This window comes from Siphateles boraxobius, unplaced genomic scaffold (genome assembly GCF_051911475.1).
Source record: "Siphateles boraxobius isolate OS27281-9 unplaced genomic scaffold, OSU_SipBor_1 11, whole genome shotgun sequence".
Lineage (NCBI taxonomy): Eukaryota > Metazoa > Chordata > Actinopteri > Cypriniformes > Leuciscidae > Siphateles > Siphateles boraxobius.
This window is the reverse complement of record NW_027508711.1, coordinates 6,775,492-6,797,598: the sequence shown is the minus strand read 5'-3', so window position 1 is coordinate 6,797,598 and position 22,107 is coordinate 6,775,492. Positions and strand designations below refer to the sequence as shown.

The following is a 22,107-nucleotide window of genomic DNA, read 5'->3' as shown; positions in this document are numbered from 1 at the left end:
TTGGAGTACCCAAATGTCTATAGATGACATTTCATACAGATATGTCTCTGTAAGGCCTATAAAACGTTCAAAATTCAAGACTTACTAATTCAAGATGTTGATGCTGATTTAGCTGATTTTATGCTGATTTAAACATTATCTCTGCTGTACCTATACCGATTAATGTCAATCTCTTACCTGTCAAAAGATGGTTTCTCCCCAGCATCAAAAGCTTCCTGCAGCTCTTTAACCAGCGTAGCCTGGCCGGGCTGCCTGAAGAGTCCCACCTCTGTGAGCCCATGCTCTCGGATAAAATCGACACACTGCTCTACCACCAGAGGAGCCATGTGATCCCCATATCTCCTCTCATACAGGACGGTCTCCTCCAACCTTTGACCAAACACACCTGTGATGATAAAATACAGAGTATAGAATTATCAGTGACAGACCCCTTTAGCTTTTCACCTAATTTTGTCAATGGATATGTGCTGAAATAGTGAGAGGACTCACTATAAATGCAGTTAACCTCAAAAGTGAAAACAAAGATCATGTTGAGTCCGCAGAAAAAGAACAAATTGCATCAAACAATAATAATGTTCTGCTAAAAAGTGCCTTTAGGATTTATGCACGCTGCTGCTGCACTGCACCAAAATCTACCTCTGTGTGTGATGGTGTGCCCTCTCCCTGCCTAATATTTAATACTCACGTCTTCTGAAGCTCAGCACCCTTTTTATCTTCCTGTAAGCAGAGTGAGACAGATAGCTTCCAGTCCGCTGGATTGTCTGCTTGTTTTCAGGCATCTTTTTTTTTTATCCGTCTGTCTTTTTTTTTTTTTTTTTGGGGGGACACACTTCCACTATCCTGACCTCAGTAGCAATCCTGAAACTGGCATCGAACGATTGTCCTCAATGAACCCAAATCCCTTTTGCTCATGTTTTATAAACTTGTTTAGTCTGGGACTGGATGTTCCTTTCCCTTTGCTCTTCCTCCTCCTCTCGCTCTCGCTCTCGCTCTCTCTCTCTCTCTCTCTCTCTCTCTCTCTCTCTCTCTCTCTCTCTCTCTCTCTCTCTCTCACTCTCACTCTCACTCTCACTCTCTCTCTCTCTCTCTCTCTCTCTCTCTCTCTCTCTCTCTCTCTCCTGTCTGCAGGTATGGCTTAGTGCACTCAAGAGAGTCTCTCTCTCTTTCTCTCTCTCTCTCTCCTGTCTGCAGGTATGGCTTAGTGCACTCAAGAGAGTCTCTCTCTCTTTCCTCTCTCTCTCTCTCTCTGATGTGCAGCCGTGACCCTCCAGCTCAGATATGCATGCTTATCGGATATATCAGCATTCCAAATCAGATGACAGTCCTCATTCTGAAAGAGGAGGCATTGTTCAAGTGCACACTTCTAATTCTCAGCACATTTCTGTAAAAAGTTTTCCTTCAGTTTCAATTCTGAAAATTCCAAATTTGAAGGACAGAAGCTTAACAAAGATTTTTATCACAACAAAATGTTTGTCAAAAACAATTTGGTGTCCTTAGTCCAGGTAAAATAGAGACCACCGGTTTAATTTGTCCCAGTTCAGTATACGTCCTAAGAGATAGTTATGGAAACACTGTTGTCCATTTAGTGCTCGATCTCCTCTACCGTGACGGTTGCTTCCTGCGGGAGCTCACCGATGTACCACCTGGTGCTTTTCATTAAAATGGGTAGAAGTCTGGTATAAAGAAGATATTCCCTTTGACGCCGCCTCTGGAAGTGGATGTCTCAGTCATGTGCCACTGTTGACAGTGACATCAACAGACATGTCTGTGTTCGCCTCTGAAGGGGAGGTTATGTTTGTCTGTACTTAATTGTCCAAAGTTTCCAGTGACGTGTGTCAGCACCTCCTTGGTTTACTTTTAAATTAAGTCTGCCTTCTTAATTACAAGGGAGGAATTACAAACATGGTTACACTTTCTCTCTCTTGCCGTGTCATTCACTGCTGTTGATTGTTGGTACTATCTTTCCCTTACTCTTTCTTTGCCAGTTTTCTGTCTGCTTTTTTCCAAACGTCTTGTCTTTATTAAGCTACTCCACTAGAGGTTTACTGGAGTCTGTTTTTCCTTTTTCTGCCCCCTCACCATGAATCATTAACACCACAAAACACAAATTGACTAAAAATAAATGAGCTAGAACTTTCTGCTGGTTACTTTGTTATATCTCCCTTTCTTTCTTTCTTTCTTTCTTTCTTTTCTGTCCCTGTGTACCTCTCATGGCCTGCTTCCAAGAAATTTCCATTGGACACAGCTGAACACACCCCTCCAACCCTTTTTATACATTTGTGCCCGGTAACTTTGCCCCTGATGAGATTCCCAGTCTAAAATGGATCCTTAGACATTGGCCCAGTGAGTGTGCAGTGCATGTTAATGTGGCTGTGTGTTATCTGGAAGGGAATCTCACCTTTTAGGAGCCCCAGAGCTGTGTTGAGTTATGTTGGAGAGGTAATGTAGGGAATTCATTGGGAATGTTAATCTCTCCTGGGAAATAAGCATCAACATGGACTCTGCAGTTCAAGTTTCGCCCTCAGCTCAGATTTCCATGTTTTAACAGGGATAGTATCAGACGTTTCCTCACACAATGCACACAATGTTTACATGCACCCTCATAATACCCCAAGTAAACACAATGCTTTTGATTAAACTTATGTGATTAAGCTTCTAATCATAGTAAACAATCACAAATAAACTGTGGCGTACGCCTATTTTAATCGCAATAACAGTCATGTAAACCCCTTAATTGCATTATTACCACTCTGACCATCAGTGTTAGGGGTAACGAATTGCAAGTAACACAAGTTGCGTAATCAGAAGTAACGCATTACTTTTAAATTTACAACAAAATATCAGAGTTATTTTCTCAACTAAGTAGCACGAGTTACTTTCCATTTATAGACTGACACCTCTCGTGAAATTGCCTGTCAATCAAAATCCCAGTAAAGGGTGAATTACAATTACATTGTACTAATTTTTGATTAATTTGGGTATATTTCAATATAATTCATTAAACAGATTTAATCAGCACAAAAAACTTGTCTGTGGATACCAGCTGAAGTAAAATTAAAACTGACAATTGATTTGACGCATAAGTTATAATGTGTTCGAGTCTTTTTGTTTGATTTATTAAAAGGGTCATATGTTGATAAATGGGATTACACTGTGGTATGGGTTTTTGATTTACTAAAAAGTACCTGTTTGTGAGAGTCATTTGTTCACGAATCAAACCTCACTGGTTGCGCTATCTGTTTTTGATTCACTAAATTCATAAGAGTCATTCATTGTACTGGTCGCATTGTGTTATTGCACGCTGTCTGTAACATTTTTATCTTATCACATTCAATTTGGACTGTAAAACATGACTTCCTTTGCCATAGGGATTTAGATTTAGCAGCAGAAGTGCACTATAGAGTAAATATCATATTTTACTGGAATAGAGTAAAATATTGAGTTTCCCGATTATTTGAATGAAGATCGGGATTGATCCATATTTTGTATCCTACCTTAATGCATACATTTTTTCCTTTATGAAAATATATATTTGTAACATATATGTATATTTGTTTTAGTGTCTTGCACTCCCAAAACTACTTCATTGTATGGAATTGTATGGGTGTGATGGGGGTTGATGGCTCTCATGAGAAAAACAAGGTGTATTGTAACATTATTATTCCCAGGCACACTGCCAAGATGGACACAGCTGCCACCCACAACCCCTCATGCTCTCACTCCAAGTAATGCTGGAAGTAATAGAGGAGGAAAAGACTGATGGATGAACCACTGAGAAAAATTCTTGAGATGTTGCTTGAATTAATGACACTGGCTGAAAAACACTTGCCAACCTTGTTTGTGATGTTTTTTCAGCCAAAATCATGAGGAAAATTCTCAATATTTGTTGTTTCGAATGACATCAGCTCTAGCGGCATGTGTTTTTCAGCATTTTGTGAGATTTGTGATGGTAGACAAAGCGCAGTCTGTGATTGAGACTAGTCAGAGTGTGTAATGCATGGCCCATGACTTGGAAATGACTGGAATATGTGTGTGTTGTGTGAGTGGGTTGTTATGTCTATGGCTGGAGCCCTGAAGACTGATTGGATCTTCTGTTTCATCGTATTCAGGTATTTTATCATGACAATGAATCGCACTGGCCTGGATTTTCCAGAGACCACAGAGTGTAGAAACAAAATTAGTCAGAAATTCAGGTCCTAAACTAGTGTGTGTGTGTGTGTGTGTGTGTACCTGTAAAAGGTATCCAAATGCCCTTATTTAGGCTCTTCAGCCACTCCTCCCCCTGACCACAGCTGTTTGACAGGAAGAAATATGAGCCAGGACTAACCAATACGTCCCCGTTTCCTCCTAATTGAGAGACGGAGGGAAAATACATAGACAAAGTTAGTTTGTTTATCCCACATCATCCAAATACTCAAAAGTCACTTAATTTAGAATTCCAAACAAATTTAGAAACATAATCTTGACCTATAGCCTGATGGACACATGCATGCATAAAATATCATTCCTAATATGTAATGAACAAAGTTGTTCATTTCACAAAGACGTTTTTGAAATTTGGTTGTCAATCCATCTTTTAGTGCTTAATCTTGTTCTGTACACGCAAAGTTCATTAATGCACGGGAGTGACAACCACATTTACAAAAATTCTATTCCGTGTGAACGGAACCGACTGAACAAGTTGTTAATGACGTATTTAAACATACATCAGATAATCCAGAAGTAGAGAAATGTTGGAGGGAGTGTGGGAAGGTAGGATACCACACACACATATTTTGGGAATGTCCAAAATTAGTTACATTTTGGCAAGGGTTTAAGGATGAGATTATTACAATTTAGCATGTAGACCTGCCTTTTACTCCCTTGTATTTTTTGTTTGAGGGAATACCCCAAGATTTTTGTAGTCAAAACCAGAGATATATTCTGCATGTACTCCAATTATGTGCATGAAAACCATTACAATTAATTGGATGAAGCCACACCCACCAAAAATTAGTCAATGGAGAGAAAAACTTATATCTATTAACAAAATGGAACATATGACTGCTCAACTCCAACTGAAACTGGACATTTTCATACAAAGGTGGACACCTATTAGTATATATATATATATTGAGGCATTGAGGGTGAACGGAATGGTGTGAAACTTTCACTTATTCCCTGTTGCATTAAAAAAAATTTATATATACATTTATTTTTTCTTTCATTTTACTATTGTACAATGTATTATGTATTTCTTTTTCACTTTTTCTATTTCTGTATCTCTTTTATTTGGGCCACCGTTGTTGTCAAGGAATGTTTAATTCGTTGATGTAATTTGTTAATGTATAAAAATAAAGTTTAAAAAGATTAATAATAAACATCAAATATGTGGCTGTGAAAGAAAATGCTATAGAAATTGCTAGAAAAACACAAACAGAAAACAAGAACAAGCCCATAGTAAACCAAAATAAAAATAAAATCCTTGGAAAATAACTCCATAATATTGATCAATGTATGTGCCAAGCCCAAAATGCTCATGGCAACACTAAAGAAACAGGACAACACAGAATGGCTCTGTCAATGGTTTAGTTAAAATTGCAGAACACAATGAGTCTTTGGCCACTGTAATATTAATTTGTTAAATAATAGTGGCCCCAAAACATTACAATGGTTATCAGTGTCAGAAACTTTACAGTGTGCACGACCAAAGTCTTGCTACATATATTAGTTTTCCTTCTTGGAAATACAATACGAGTTGGTTTTGATTGTTCAACTGCATGTGAAGGGACATGTGCCTCCAGATCTAAGAATGTTCCTCTTGGTTTTGACAGCAACAAACCACGACATGATAAATCCACACACTTATTAACTACCGCTGTTTTTTTTTCCATCCTGTGGCTGCTCTATGGGTGCTGGGAAATTGGGATTTGAATTTACGAGGTTTGTTTTTAAGAAGTGAATTTATGTTGTATGTTAAAGGGATAGTTCATCCAAAATTGAAACTTCTGTCAGTAATTACTCACCCTCATGTCGTTTCAAACCCATAAGACTTTCATTTATCTTCAGAACACAAATGAAGATCTTTTTAATGAAATCTGAGAGCTTCCTGTCCCTCTGTTGACAGCTACACAACTACCACTTTGATGCTTCAAAAAGTTCATAAAGGGATTGTAAAACTAATCCATATGAATGAAGTCGTTTAATCCAAGTTTTCTGAAGAGACTCAATCACTTTATAGGATGAACAAATTTCATTTAGGCTTTTATTCACAACATTGATCAGCGAACATATACTGAAGCTCAACCGAACCTGCTTTGACGCCTGAGAACAAATCTCATTGGTTCTTGCAGAAGCTCAAACGCACTGTGTAAAACAAGACTGAACCTCATTGGTTCTTGCTGAAGCTCAAACATGCAGCGTAACATGAGAATGAACCTCATTGGTTCTTGCTGAAGCTCATTTATGTTCCAAAGATGAAAGAAGGTCTTACGGGTTTGGAAAGACATGAGGGTGAGTAATTAATGACAACATTTTTATTTTTGGGTGAACTATACCTTTAAAGTGCTTTTAATGATTACAATAAAAAACGTGATTTCTGAGTGAAGTAAGGCTAATTCTAAGTGGTGTGTATTGCTCTTTACTGTGTAAAAATCTCTCTCTGTCCTTAATGGTCACTGTGTCCTTCAAGCTTCCATCTGTGAGCTAACTGGAAGACAGCCCAAGATGAATCAGATGACCATTTCTTATCTTTAAGCACCGCAAGAGTTCAACGGGGGAAAGGAGTGCATTGATTTTCATAATTTAATTAAAAACTCTTGCCATTTTTTTCTACTTCATGTATTTCTCAAAGACAATATTAATCACAGGATGGGTCTCAGTCACAATTAAAGTATGCCCCAGATCCCACTCACATTTGCCGGTAGAGCGCAGTAATTAATTCCAAAGGGGACACTTTCCGTAACAAGACAGAGCTGTAAAAATCCAGCTAAGTGGTTTATCAATACCCAGAGCTCGTCGAATCTGGCCTGAGCAATAATGATATTAAAAGGAGAGCATTGAAATGCCATAAAAGAGCATTTCACAGATTCAGAGCAGTGACCGCCACAGTTAAAGGGTTGGTTCACTCATATCATGTCTTATATTACACTCTCTTTTTTCACAAAGGGAGATGTTCCCATTTTTCTCTTCCAGATGATGAAAGTGAAGAACTTTTTCAAGAACCAGAAATGACAAAGAAAGCACCTTAAAAGTACCATAAAAGTAGTGTGCTATATTCCTCGTCCTCTAAACCTGTTCTGGAGACTGTGATTTTACAGCTCTTGAATGTCAAATGGTGGGGAGAATATTCAGTGATTAATAACTTAAAGTTTGGTCTGTTTCTCATGCAAAGCAACGGCATGTCTTTAGAAAACATGGAATATAGTGCAAAGTCGGATTATATAGTGCTTTTTCGAGTTGAGTGTCCTTTCCCTTTCACAGTGAGCATATGGAAAAGAGCTGCATTAACATTCTGATTGACAGCTTCCATTGTGTTCCACGTAAGGAAAGAAGTAAGAGATTGAGAGTAAATATGAACGAATTTTCTTTTTGTGCAAATATTACTTAAACAGGCTCAAAGTAAGTACTTGGAGAGAAATATAAGTAGTAGTTGGTTCACTGACATGAAATGTTTAATAGACAGGAATGTTGTAATAAAGAGTGGCAGGAGCGTTTGGTACTCTATTTTGACAACTCAATAATTGGAAGAATGGTAAGTGCTTCCTTAAGTGGTTATACGACAGAAAACAACAGCATAGTCTTTCTCCGAGTTTTCATGAATTTGACGGACATTTTTCACTCATGGTCATGACTTGCCTAATAGTTTGCACTCAAGACTTACACATGGGTTTCTAATGATTGGCAAAGTTCCTCTTTTATGTATCTAGTGTCAAGTTCCTTTAAATATTTTAGAATGTATAAACCGAATGTATTTTAAATGTTCTATCTTATGTCAAATTGAAATGTTTTATATAATAATAAAAATGTTATAGATTGTGATATTGACCTTCTGTTTGCCATTTAAATAGCCCTGATGCTAACATGGCGTTAAAAACGTAATAAACAAACAAATCTAATAGTTTGCATTCAGTAAATACGATTACTTGTACCTAGTATATCATGCAACAGGTAAACATAGTAGCAGAGCTGTTCCTCATCCAAATGTTTTAAACCCAGTATTTAAAGGGGGGTTATCTATCCTTTGTCTCCTTAGTTTCTCTGCAAATTACATCGATTCGGAGTCCGTCCCAAACATTCTTAGTCACTCTGCTTGCTTGTCTTATCTGAGTCTTTTCAAGCTCATTATTTTAATTATTTTAGTGCCCCTCCAACACATAAAGACAAACTGGCTATATACCTGTCGCTTCTTGGCTTTAATGTATTCGTAAGTGAAATTTCGGTCAACGCGGCATGGGGTCCGTCCTTCATGTTCTGCTTCCCTTCCAGCACTTGAAATAATTGCCTGACCCAGAATCTCCAATAAAATCTCTATGAGTTTGAGCTGCTAGTTTTAAACATACTGTGAAGGGTGAGTAGTACATCTTAATTTTGATTAATGTATATTAATCATACTAGACATACTAGTGTAATGTTGAATCCAGGTCAGCAGGTCATGTCTTATATTAGTGCATGCTATATCTACATCAAGTTCACACACTCAGGTCATCACATATGGTGAGCCAGAAAGACTGGAAGTAGTGAAGCACTCGCTCACCTTTCTGTGCAGCACTGTTGTACTTCCAGGACTTGAAGCAGGTGAGTCCCATCCTGCAGGTGGGTGTCTCTTGAGATGCCTCAGCCGAGCTCAGATCCTCTATGGGTGCGGATCATCATCATCATCAGCTCTGGGGCTCTAGCGGCTCCTGATCGGTGGAGGCTGGCCACGCTGCCGGCATCCCTGAGCGCAGGCTCCCCAGCACTGCCATGGCCTGGACACAAGCCCCATCTGTCTCTCTACCCCTATCTCCCTTCTCATCCATCTCATCAATAAAGCCCCAGCCCTATCCCGTTGGCAGCCGCTTTGCTGGGGGAGATGGAAGGGCGGGGCATGGACCCTCTGCGGCAGACTATTCTGGACACACTTGCATACAAACACACACACACATACTATCTGGCATCAGCATCCCTCCAGCAACTATAATTACTTCAGTACAGTATGCCGTCTCAGGCAGCCAGGGCCAATTTCCCTAATGCATCCACCACCCCCCACCCACCCCCAGACCAGCCCCGCATTTGGTTTAATGGCCATCGACGTGATCAGCCCTCACCCGCACACAATGACTCAAAGAGGTTATAAAGACGTGAGCGGGTGGCCGGCACGTTAAACTTTTGAACCGTCCTCCATTAGACTAAGAGGAGCCGTCGTCTCTCACATCCTCCCTTCCCCATCTGCCCTCTCTCTCTCCTTCTCGCTCGCTCGCTTTCCTTCTCACTGCAAGCCAGATTTATGATTCCCGGCCTGGCAGGATCTCAGGCATATATTGATCCTGATGAAAGAGGTTCACTTCATTTGGCAAGAGCAATGGATCTTTTCAGTAGACTTTACACATCCCATCAAGTATAGGAGTCGGAGCTGTACTGAAGTGGCCACTGACTTGTCATGAATTCTCAGGCACAGAGAATACACAATCCAGGGATGTACCTTTGTACATTTTCACTAATGATTTCTTCAAAATTTAGCTATTTGGTAAGTTTGCCAAGTGTACATGTTCTGCAGATACTATTCAGTGGGCATTGTTTGAAATATGGACCACTGTTAAGGCCAGTGCTCTTGGTGTTGTTACAACCTTTGGTCCCCTATAGAGTGATGGCATATTTTTGTAGGCCAATCCGGGAGATAGCATCACCCTGGTTCACTTGAAAAAAAACACAATAGGATTTTTCCATTGGCTTTTGGATTATTGCAGTAAATAAGCTCTGCTACCAACAAACGTTTGTGATTCTTAAATGTTTTGTTCATCAAGAATAACTTGCTAAAAAACAACAGAATTTTGAAGCCTAAATACAATCACCAGGAGAAAAAAGCTAAACGTAGGCTATAAACGAACTACACCACGGTTGTGAGTCTTCAACATCACCACCATTAAGCTTCCAACAACTCTTTCAGTCTTTATTTAAAATCTACAAGTTTGAGTTGGAATAGTTTGCAAGAGCGCGATGAGCACAAGGCTGTAAAAGCAGACTAGTGAGTAGATGTTTGCAGTGATGCCGTTTAATGTCCCTGACAACCTCTGTAGTCCATTTAGCCAAAACGATTTTAAAAAATCACAAGGGGGTATTACTGATGTATTTTGTGCTGTAGAATAAACCATGAAAATATATTGAGCTTTTGTTAACCACAGAGTATATCTTAGGCATTTAACTAAAACCCCATTCAAAAACCCCACTAACTTTGGGAAAATGGAACGAGAAGGGCAAAAATGCTAACTTAATTCTAGGTTTTCGGACTCATTCCTGCAGCACTCTATTCAGTACCATGAATGAGTCTTCTTTGAAATGACTTTCTGACTGCTGCAAATCTATTGGAATGTGTGAAAGTATTCTGGCACACGCATTTTGAATTGGGCCCTCTGGTTTCTCCACTCTGACCCCTGCTGCACAGTGGCCGGGCAGTTCCAATTATCACTAAGAGCTTTTCACTCCTTTTTTGTCAATATGCACGATACACGGTTTTGTGCTGAGCAAAGGCTCTTCTGAAAATGAAACTTGTCAGACACACAAGTTACACACTAGGACTCATTCGCATGCACGCACACAATTCATCTCATGACAGGTTCATCTTTTTACATGGAATTGAAATGGAAGGCAGTAAGAAACTTAAATTGTGAGAATGGAACAGCCCTCGTTTTTAATCTACATAGAAGCTTTTGCTTTAATAATCACTGATAAGATACAACCGTAAATCTGTCAAACACTTCATCTGACACAAGAGAACAAAATGCAACCTGAAACTGCATGTGCTAAATCAGGTAAATCAAGTTATTATAACAAATGCATCTATTTATGTTCTGCATCTACACATCCTATTATATTTACTTTATTACAAAAAAAACTGCTTTATACAGTCTTAATAATGAAATGACATAACAATGTGCATTTACTTTGAAATTGTAATATATGAGTTTAGCATGTAAAGGATGATTTATATATATATATATATATATATATATATATATATATATGTATATATATATATACACAGGTCCTTCTCAAAAAATTAGCATATTGTGATAAAGTTCATTATTTTCCATAATGTAATGATAAAAATTAAACTTTCATATATTTTAGATTCATTGCACACCAACTGAAATATTTCAGGTCTTTTATTGTTTTAATACTGATGATTTTGGCATACAGCTCATAAAAACCCAAATTTCCTATCTCAAAAAATTAGCATATCATGAAAAGGGTCTCTAAACGAGCTATTAACCTAATCATCTGAATCAACTAATTAACTCTAAACACCTGCAAAAGATTCTTGAGGCTTTTAAAAACTCCCAGCCTGTTTCATTACTCAAAACCGCAATCATAGGTAAGACTGCCGACCTGACTGCTGTCCAGAAGGCCTTCATTGACACCCTCAAGCAAGAGGGTAAGACACAGAAAGAAATTTATGAACAAATAGGCTGTTCCCAGAGTGCTGTATCAAGGCACCTCAGTGGGAAGTCTGTGGGAAGGAAAAAGTGTGGCAAAAAAACGCTGCCCAACGAGAAGAGGTGACCGGACCCTGAGGAAGATTGTGGAGAAGGACCGATTCCAGACCTTGGGGGACCTGCGGAAGCAGTGGACTGAGTCAGGAGTAGAAACATCCAAAGCCACCGTGCACAGGCGTGTGCAGGAAATGGGCTACAGGTGCCGCATTCCCCAGTTCAAGCCACTTTTGAACCAGAAACAGTGGCAGAAGCGCCTGACCTGGGCTACAGAGAAGCAGCACTGGACTGTTGCTCAGTTTTGCATGTCGTTCGGAAATCAAGGTGCCAGAGTCTGGAGGAAGACTGGGGAGAAGGAAATGCCAAAATGCCTGAAGTCCAGTGTCAAGTACCTACAGTCAGTGATGGTCTGGGGTGCCATGTCAGCTGCTGGTGTTGGTCCACTGTGTTTTATCAAGGGCAGGGTCAATGCAGCTAGCTATCAGGAGATTTTGGAGCACTTCATGCTTCCATCTGCTGAAAAGCTTTATGGAGATGAAGATTTCATTTTTCAGCACGACCTGCCACCTGCTCACAGTGCCAAAACCACTGGTAAATGGTTTACTGACCATGGTATTACTGTGCTCAATTGGTCTGCCAACTCTCCTGACCTGAACCCCATAGAGAATCTGTGGGATATTGTGAAGAGAAAGTTGAGAGACGCAAGACCCAACACTCTGGATGAGCTTAAGGCCGCTATCGAAGCATCCTGGGCCTCCATAACACCTCAGCAGTGCCACAGGCTGATTGCCTCCATGCCACGCCGCATTGAAGCAGTCATTTCTGCAAAAGGATTCCCGACCAAGTATTGACTATTGAGTGCATAACTGAACATAATTATTTGAAGGTTGACTTTTTTTTTGTATTAAAAACACTTCTTTTATTGGTCGGATGAAATATGCTAATTTTTTGAGACAGGAATTTTGGGTTTTCATGAGCTGTATGCCAAAATCATCAGTATTAAAACAATAAAAGACCTGAAATATTTCAGTTTGTGTGCAATGAATCTAAAATATATGAAAGTTTAATTTTTATCATTACATTATGGAAAATAATGAACTTTATCACAATATGCTAATTTTTTGAGAAGGACCTGTATATATATATACAGTCATGGTCAGACTAATATTTTGATAAATATGATCAAAACTGGCTGTAAAAAATAAATCTGCATCGTTTATCCTTTTGATCTTTCATTCAAAAAATTTGCTAAATTCTAACCTTTCATTGAAGTAAAATAATTGAAAGTGGGGGGGGGGGGGGGGGGGGGGATAATAATTGTAGCCAAAACAAGTTGGCTACAATTATTGGAACCACTATAATTTTTTTACGAGTAAAATATGTCTGAAGTATATTCCCATTAATATTTACATTTTTTAGAACAACAGGGTGACTAGGAACATGATATTGTCCAGCCATGACTTTTTGTTTCACAGGAGTTTAAATATGAGGAAACATAAATGCCAAATCCCCTTAATCATTCATCACAATGAGTAAAACCAAAGAATATAGTTCTGATGTGCATCAAAAGATTGTTGACCATCACAAAATAGAAAGTGGCTGTAAGAAAATAGCTAAATAATTGAAAATTCCCATTTTGACCATCAGAGCAATAATTAAGCAGTTCCAATCAACTAAAGATGTTATGAATCTGCCAGGAAGAGGACCTGTGTCTATATTGCCTTAATGCACAGTGAGGAAGAGAGTTTGAGTGGCCAACAACTCTTCAATGATCACAGATGGAGAATTGCAGAGATTAGTCAAAATAAACATCAAAATATACAAAAAAATGTGTTACGGAGCACAAAATGAAGCTTCTGCCATGACCGTCCCAGTTCCCTGACCTGATGAGTGGAGTGAACTGAAGAGAAGAAGCACCAACATGGATCTGTGAATCTGAGAGATTCTGTATGGAGGAATGATCTCTGATCTCTTGTCAGTTGTTCTCCAAACTCATCAGGCATTAAAGGAGAAAACTCAGAGCTGTTATCTTGTCTAAAGGAGATTGCAAAAAGTATTTAATAAAAGGTTGCCAATATTTGTGGCCAACGTGTTTTGGAGAAAATCACTTATTTCATAATGTGATTTCCCCCCCACTTTCAATTATTTCACTTCAATGAAAGGTTAGAATTTTGCAAATTTTTTGAATGAAAGATCAAAAGGATAAACGATACAGATTTATTTTTTAAAGCCAGTTTTGATCATATTTACCAAGGGTGCCATTAATTCTGACCATGACTGTATGTATGTATGTATATATTAGGGCTGTCAATCGATTAAAATTTTTAATCTAATTAATTACATACTCTGTAATTAATTAATTTAAATTAATCGCATACACAATCTTACAATGTTTACATGGTACAATTTCTGGTAAGCTACGTTTTTATTATTATTGCTTGACACAAATTTCACGATTTCAATTTAATTTAATTATTGTGATTTGATGCAATATTGACTCATTTGGATAAATATTAGGTACACAAGATAGGCATTCATTTTTCTCAAGAAAAAAAAATCTCACCCAATGCTGTAAAAATACAGAGAGCCGTATCAGCTGGTAGTATTTAAGGTTAAAAATAGCTCAAATTAAATATAATGCTTGTTTATTACAAATAACAACTTTGATATAAGTAAAAATATAATCCATACGTAATATACTAGTAGGCTACATAAATTTTGAAAAATACTCTCTATAGCTCTTTTTTATAGCCAACTATAACATGCTATATGGTCATGAAATGGATTTCCTGAGGTAACTTAGGGCTAAATGTTATGTGACATAATTGTTCTCCAGCTGTTTTATTGACCTCTTTTCGCGGTTGAAAAACACTGATTGATCGAGGAATATACATTTCGGTAAGTTTTAGGCTGCCCTACTGTATCTTTCAACATTGGTCATTCGTGTTTATTTACTATTAGCTAGAGATGATCGGTTCACGTGCCGCTATAGGGATCTGTCATTTCACATTTACAAGCGCCAGAACGGTATTGTTTGATTTTCGTAATAAAATTAACAGAATCTGAGAGCTGAGATTTTTTTAATATCATAAGTAACGTGCTCTGTCTTGTCTGTTTCCGTGTCCTCTCTTTGGTGCGCGATTTTTCTGTGCGTGAGAAAATGGTTGTGTGACGTGAGAGCGCGTGAAAAGTTACAACACACACACACACAAGCGCGCTTTCTCTCAGACACACTCGCCGACTCACGCACACACTGACTCCTGGATGCTTTTTGATGTTGTAGGCCTACTTTAGAGTTTGACGAACTCCGTTTGTTAAAAGTAAATGTTCCAAACAATGATCCAAGCAGCGCGTTCTTGTCTCCCTCCTTCTTTTTACACGAACGCTAGAACGTCTCCGCAAAGGTCAAAACGGAATGGATTAATCTGCGTTATTTTTTTTAACGCGTTATTTCTTCTCAGATTAATTAATCGAAATTAACGCGTTATTTTGACAGCCCTAATATATATATATATATATATATATATATATATATATATATATATAGCCTATATATATATATATAGCCTATATATATATATATATATATATATATATATATATATATAGCCTATATATATATACATATATTTCTAAAAACTATATATATATACAGGTCCTTCTCAAAAAATTAGCATATTGTGATAAAGTTTATTATTTTCCATAATGTAATGATAAAAATTAAACTCTCATATATTTTAGATTCATTTCACATCAACTGAAATATTTCAGGTCTTTTATTGTTTTAATACTGATGATTTTGGCATACAGCTCATGAAAACCCAAAATTCCTATCTCAAAAAATTAGCATATTTCATCCGACCAATAAAATAAGTGTTTTTAATAATAATAAAAAAAGTCAACCTTCAAATAATTATGTTCAGTTATGCACTCAAAACTTGGTCGGGAATCCTTTTGCAGAAATGACTGCTTCAATACGGTGTGGCATGGAGGCAATCAGCCTGTGGCACTGCTGAGGTGTTATGGAGGCCCAGGATGCTTCGATAGCGGCCTTAAGCTCATCCAGAGTGTTGGGTCTTGCGTCTATTAACTTTCTCTTCACAATATCCCACAGATTCTCTATGGGGTTCAGCTCAGGAGAGTTGGCAGGCCAATTGAGCACAGTAATACCATGGTCAGTAAACCATTTACCAGTGGTTTTGGCACTGTGAGCAGGTGCCAGGTCGTGCTGAAAAATGAAATCTTCATCTCCATAAAGCTTTTCAGCAGATGGAAGCATGAAGTGCTCCAAAATCTCCTGATAGCTAGCTGCATTGACCCTGCCCTTGATAAAACACAGTGGACCAACACCAGCAGCTGACATGGCACCCCAGACCATCACTGACTGTGGGTACTTGACACTGGACTTCAGGCATTTTGGCATTTCCTTCTCCCCAGTCTTCCTCCAGACTCTGGCACCTTGATTTCCGAATGACATGCAAAATTTGCTTTCATCCGAAAAAAGTACTTTGGACCACTGAGCAACAGTCCAGTGCTGCTTCTCTGTAGCCCAGGTCAGGCACTTTTGCCGCTGTTTCTGGTTCAAAAGTGGCTTGACCTGGGGAATGCGGCACCTGTAGCCCATTTCCTGCACACGCCTGTGCACGGTGGCTCTGGATGTTTCTACTCCAGACTCAGTCCACTGCTTCCGCAGGTCCCCCAAGGTCTGGAATCGGTCCTTCTCCACAATCTTCCTCAGGGTCCGGTCACCTCTTCTCGTTGTGCAGCGTTTTTTGCCACACTTTTTCCTTCCCACAGACTTCCCACTGAGATGCCTTGATACAGCACTCTGGGAACAGCCTATTTGTTCAGAAATTTCTTTCTGTGTCTTACCCTCTTGCTTGAGGGTGTCAGTGATGGCCTTCTGGACAGCAGTCAGGTCGGCAGTCTTACCTATGATTGCGGTTTTGAGTAATGAAACAGGCTGGGAGTTTTTAAAAGCCTCAGGAATCTTTTGCAGGTGTTTAGAGTTAATTAGTTGATTCAGATGATTAGGTTAATAGCTCGTTTAGAGAACCTTTTCATGATATGCTAATTTTTTGAGATAGGAATTTGGGGTTTTCATGAGCTGTATGCCAAAATCATCCATATTAATACAATAAAAGACCTGAAATATTTCAGTTGGTGTGCAATGAATCTAAAATATATGAAAGTTTAATTTTTATCATTACATTATGGAAAATAATGGACTTTATCACAATATGCTAATTTTTTGAGAAGGACCTGTATATATATATATATATATACATATATATTATACATACGAAATAGATGAAATACGAAATAAAGTGTCATTAAAATACTAAATAAATGACTGAATAATAAAAGAATAAATAACTGAATAATAAAAAACTGAAAACAGACATCCAGAAAATAGAAATCCAGTAAGTGATTTTCTATGATTTATCTATAGCTTAGCTTATATGAATGCATATTTAATTGCCAACATCTTAATTGAGGATATGTCATACTAGCAACAACACTATGAATTTGATTTGAATGATTTTACTCAATTAGTCTAAAAACAATTATTTGGGTCCATAAATCCCTCATTAACAAATAGACACAAAAACCTTTGATACATAATTCAACATAACACAATGTCACAGATCAATATTTTCCGGAGGCACAAATGTTGATATTTCAAATGAAATTACTAGAAGAGTACATAACCATTCATTAAATTGTGATATAAGATTTAAAATAAGGCATCTTACCCTGCCAACAATCAGAGACGATTCATCTGGAGCAACTTGAGGTAAAAAGTCAGGCGGTGCTGTAAATACTGTAAATAAGTACATACTGCAGTCATATGTCAACTAGATATTTGAGGAAGATAAATGTTTATGATAGTGGAAAGTATCTTTTTTGTTCTTTTTTTATTGTTCAGTCAAGGTGACTGTGAACAGGAAAGGTGGAACTTAACAATTAAAGGGATAGTTCACCCAAAAATTATTAATGTCATCAGTTACTCACCCTCATGTCGTTTCAAACCCGTAAGACTTTTGTTCATATTCAGAACACAAATTAAGATCTTTTTAATGAAATCTGAGAGCTTTTTGTCCCTCTGTTGACAGCTAAACCGTTCAAACCGACTAAAACCGACAAAACCGTTCAATTCATATGGATTAGTTTTACAATCTCTTTATGAAGTTTTTAAAGCATCAAAGAGGTAGTTGTGTAGACTCTATCAGATTTCTTTAAAAAGATCTTCATTTGTGTTCAGAAGATGAACGAAAGACTTATGGGGTTGGAACGACAAGGCCTACTCAAAGGTAAATTTAACACTTCAATTATATACATTAAATAACATTATGTGTCAAATACAAGATCATTTGTTTTATATTTGGAAATTTCATTACAATCTTTGAAGAAGAATCTCTTATTTTTTTGCCTATTTATCTTCTCATCAGACCCACAGCAGTTCCTTCATGGACCCCTAGAGGTCCACAGAATCCTGAAATCCAGAATCCCGAAATTGGAAAACCTTTGCTGCCACCCAATTCGCCTACTTATAATACGCCCAAAAGTATGTAAATACTTTTGAGTGTGTAGCAAAAGAGTAGGCAAGCTTTGGGACATACTATTCGTCATCTTTGACGGACAGCTCTGTCGTCGTCGCGTCCATCACCGTGAACTGCCCTGTCAATCATCTCGTCACAGTTAAAATTCTCCATTCAATCTAATATAATTTCTTACCGTTTCGGATAGAAATGTAGGAGCACGTTCATCTGCAAGTCGTGGGTCTTTCATGCGGGGACTCTCACTCTCTGTTTGCAATTTGAATGTAGGCCTAATGATGCATTTAAAAGTGAATGTCTATAAACATATCTTTACAAAAGTTCACAATGCTGCTGCAGATGCAATATAACGTAGCCAACATTGAATAGCTTAATTTTCGTCAGGTTAGATACTGATAATTAATCACTTAACCCTTTATCCAAACCTCTCTACACAACCGCCGGACTCGAGCGTCCTAAGTTACATGTCTGTAGTTTGTTAACACTTTTCACTCATGTTTGTAGTTCTAACCGAATCCTCGTCCAACGCGCGATACAATTTCATAATCATCTTTAAACATTGATTTATTTATTGAGACAACTTGTCGGATAATAATAAAGAAAGGCCGGGGGCCTGTACCATGATGGTAGTTGAACAAACTCAGGGTTACAGGATTAGTTTTGAGTTGACAAAACCAAACCAATCCAACCAGGCTTTGTTGGTACCATGATACTGATCATCAACTTTCTCGAGAAGGGTCTGGCTGCAGACTGTGGGCGATTGGAGCTCCACTCTCAAACAGGAAGTACGTCACCTCCACTTCGCGGGGGCGGGGCGGAGTAAATTCGCGGGGTTTTTACATTCCATACGTCGCTGTGGGGAAACATCAGCGATTTTCTCCCCTTCTATTCAGGTATTAAATCTAATGATTTTTTTTAAATATAATGTTTGTAGAGTGTGCAGATGTGAGTACTATATTGATTGCTTGTTAATTTAAATGTTTGCCATTTTTTTAGTTAAGAGATGCACGAACGCAAATCTCCATTTTGAGCATTATTTAATGGCCCGAGACCACATATAGATAACATTTTAGTGTTGGTGTGTGGCAGGTATGTTTGTATTTATTGTTTAATTGTTTAGTGGGGATTTGATTGTATTGAGAAGTGTAAATCTGAAGAGAATTTAACGTTATGCATTTTCAGTTAAAACGGTTTCACCCTAATCCATTTCCCTAACATGAAACTTTTGGCAGTTAAAGATTTGTGCATTTATTGTCTGAATTGTGACTTTCATTGTGTTTTGAAATTGAACAGGTGCAGTGAATTGGAAAAGACTTTCAGAGAGAGACTGTCAAATGTACAGAAAGCCGTACACCATCTCTATATGCAGCCGCCTACAATGCAGCCAGCTTTACAAAGACTGTGGGGCTGGCTACCAGGGAAATGGACAACGGGGACTGCTTTTGGGGTTTTACTCCTCAGATGACAACCCTTGCTACTGTAGCTGGGATTGCTTTTTGGATGATGGAGGTCTTGAACAGTGAAGTGTGTGTGCGCGCAGTGTTGTCTTTGATGTAACAATTTTGGTCACTTTTTTGTAATTCAAGTGTGCTGTCAATATATATATATTTTTAAACAATTCAATTAACTGGAAATTATTCTTCATTATTTTACTGTGGTTGGTTTGCACGTTATTTTGCTTTAAATACAAAATTCTAAATAATTATTTTTTTCATATTTGTATTTTTTTTACAGTATGGACCATACAGTTATTGTGTTTTATTTGTGCATATTATTTGTTTTTGTTTTTTTACATAAAAACAATTAAAACTTAATTTGTGGAAATTATTCTTCATTATTTTACATTGGTTGATTTGTACATGTTATTTAGCTTTAAATAGAAAATTCTGAAATTATTTTTACTATAATATTATATTTAAAAGTCATAAACCGTAAAAGTTTGGAATACTGCTTTGATATTGTGTGTGAAGATTAGGTGAGGTCACGTATATATGCGCTCGGTTAAATAAATAAATATATATATATATATATATATATATATATATATATATATATATATGCGCTCGGTCGCAGTCATAGACAGTAAGGTCGCAGTGGAGGTGACGTATTTCCGCTTTTGAATGGAGCTCCACTCGCCCCGTAGTCTGCAGCCAGCCCCTATTGACTTTGGCCGTTTCTCAATATGCGTTCTTGTCTGTACTTGTGTTCTTGTGGACTTGTGAAACGTCATCAGTCGCTGCCCAAGTACTGTCTCAATACACAAGTTTGCATTTTGGCAAGAACGGTTAAAAATCCCGGAAGTGTTCTTGACACGCCCATTTTACCGAGGATGCATCGGTTGGTAACTTGTGTGAACTTGACGGCAGAAATATCCCAGCATTACATACATACATACAGAACAACAGTAAGTCGTTTTTCTACAATTTCGTATGCTATTTCATCACTAAATTCACTTCTGAGAGCATTTGATGCGCAAATATTGCCATTTTTACGAAAATTTATGGCGAATCGAAGATATGCTCAAACATTTTCGGTAGTGAAGAATCTCCATGCGCGCACGCAGGTGTAGCTAGCGAGCCAACTGTCATGCTAAAAACCTGGCTGTTATCATCAATAATTCTTGTTATGTTTGGGTACTGAAGACGGCGCTGTGCGGGGGTATTGCGCAATACCAACAAGAACACATCGCCTCAAACTGTCAGCAGCGTTCTGTGTGCTCGTCACCTTGTAAGTTCATTCTTCCAAGAACAACTAGCAAGAGCGTTCTCCCCAAGAACACAAGTCCGTTCTTTGCATTCTTGGTTTTGAGAAACGGCCTTTCTCTGTCAACTCAGGCTTTCTTCTTCTTCTTCTTCTTCTTTTCCGTTTTATGGCAGATTGCATCCAGGACTTTAAAGGTGCATACCGCCACCTACTGTATCAGAGTATGCAGCATGAACTATCCGTTGGGACTACTTTATATCAAAAAAAAAAAAAAAAACTAGATCCTCTTATATATTCCTATGTTTTTTAAATATTGTATAACTGCTTTCTGTGTATCCTTTACCCCATCACCTGTTGTGCCTAATAAACCTTCGAGGTTCCACTTCCTTCCTGCCTTATTTATCTTTTGGTTTAACCTCATCCTCTCATCCCTATATTTCTTACAATGTATTAATACATGTTCCTTGGATCTACATTCCAAACATTTATCTGATATACTTTTGCCCATTAAAAACAATGTTTTATTTAACCCTGTATGGTCAAATCTCAGCCTGGTTAAAACGCTCTCCTCTCTTCTGTTACTTCTATTCACCCCCTGAGTATTAATAGATTTTTGCAAGCTATAATATTTCCTTCCACCTTTATCCATATCCCACCTATCCTGCCATTTCTTCATTATTTCTTTTTTGATTATCGCCTTAGCTTCTCCTTTTCCAATGGGTATATTTATGACATCGTTCGTCCTGGTTGATTTTTTGGCTATTTTATCTGCTCCCTCATTCCCTTTTATACCTACATGGGCAGGTACCCAGCAGAATCTCACGTCTATCAGTAGTCTCTGTAATCTAAATAAACTTTGTTGTATTTCGAGCATTAAATCTTCTCTATCAGATTTCATGTTTTGAATACTATAAAGGGCTGCTACAGAATCAACACAACACACCACTCTGTCTGGTTTTACTTCCTCAAGCCACTGCAGTCCTACAATAATCGCCATCATCTCTGCTGTATATACCGAAGCCTGATTAGGTAATCTTTTCCCAATACTTACATTCATTGTTGGTATATATATTCCTATTCCTACCTTGTCCTCTTCATCTTTAGATCCGTCTGTATACATATCTAAGTAACTGTAATATTTGCTCCTTATATACTGACTTGCCAGATGGCCTTTC

The 22,107-nt window shown here is 38.0% G+C and overlaps 1 protein-coding gene across 6 annotated transcripts in view; it reads right to left on the bottom strand.

The window, feature by feature from the left end:
- Nucleotides 1–22,107, bottom strand: part of LOC143701616 (rho GTPase-activating protein 24) — a 28,007-nt gene that overhangs the window by 4,411 nt on the left and 1,489 nt on the right. For 2 of the 6 annotated variants that reach the window (XM_077195071.1, XM_077195053.1), the window contains exons 2-5: nt 17,426–17,493; nt 8,735–9,100; nt 4,231–4,347; nt 178–385 (exon numbers count right to left, since the gene is read on the bottom strand). In XM_077195071.1, coding sequence (XP_077051186.1) covers nt 178–385; nt 4,231–4,347; nt 8,735–8,786 — 377 coding nt within the window. In that variant the 5' untranslated portion in view covers nt 8,787–9,100; nt 17,426–17,493. Of the gene's footprint in view, nt 1–177; nt 386–685; nt 1,737–4,230; nt 4,348–8,734; nt 9,101–17,425; nt 17,494–22,107 lie in introns of those variants that run through there. The other 4 variants (XM_077195062.1, XM_077195078.1, XM_077195087.1 and 1 more) reach the window with 3 other exon arrangements.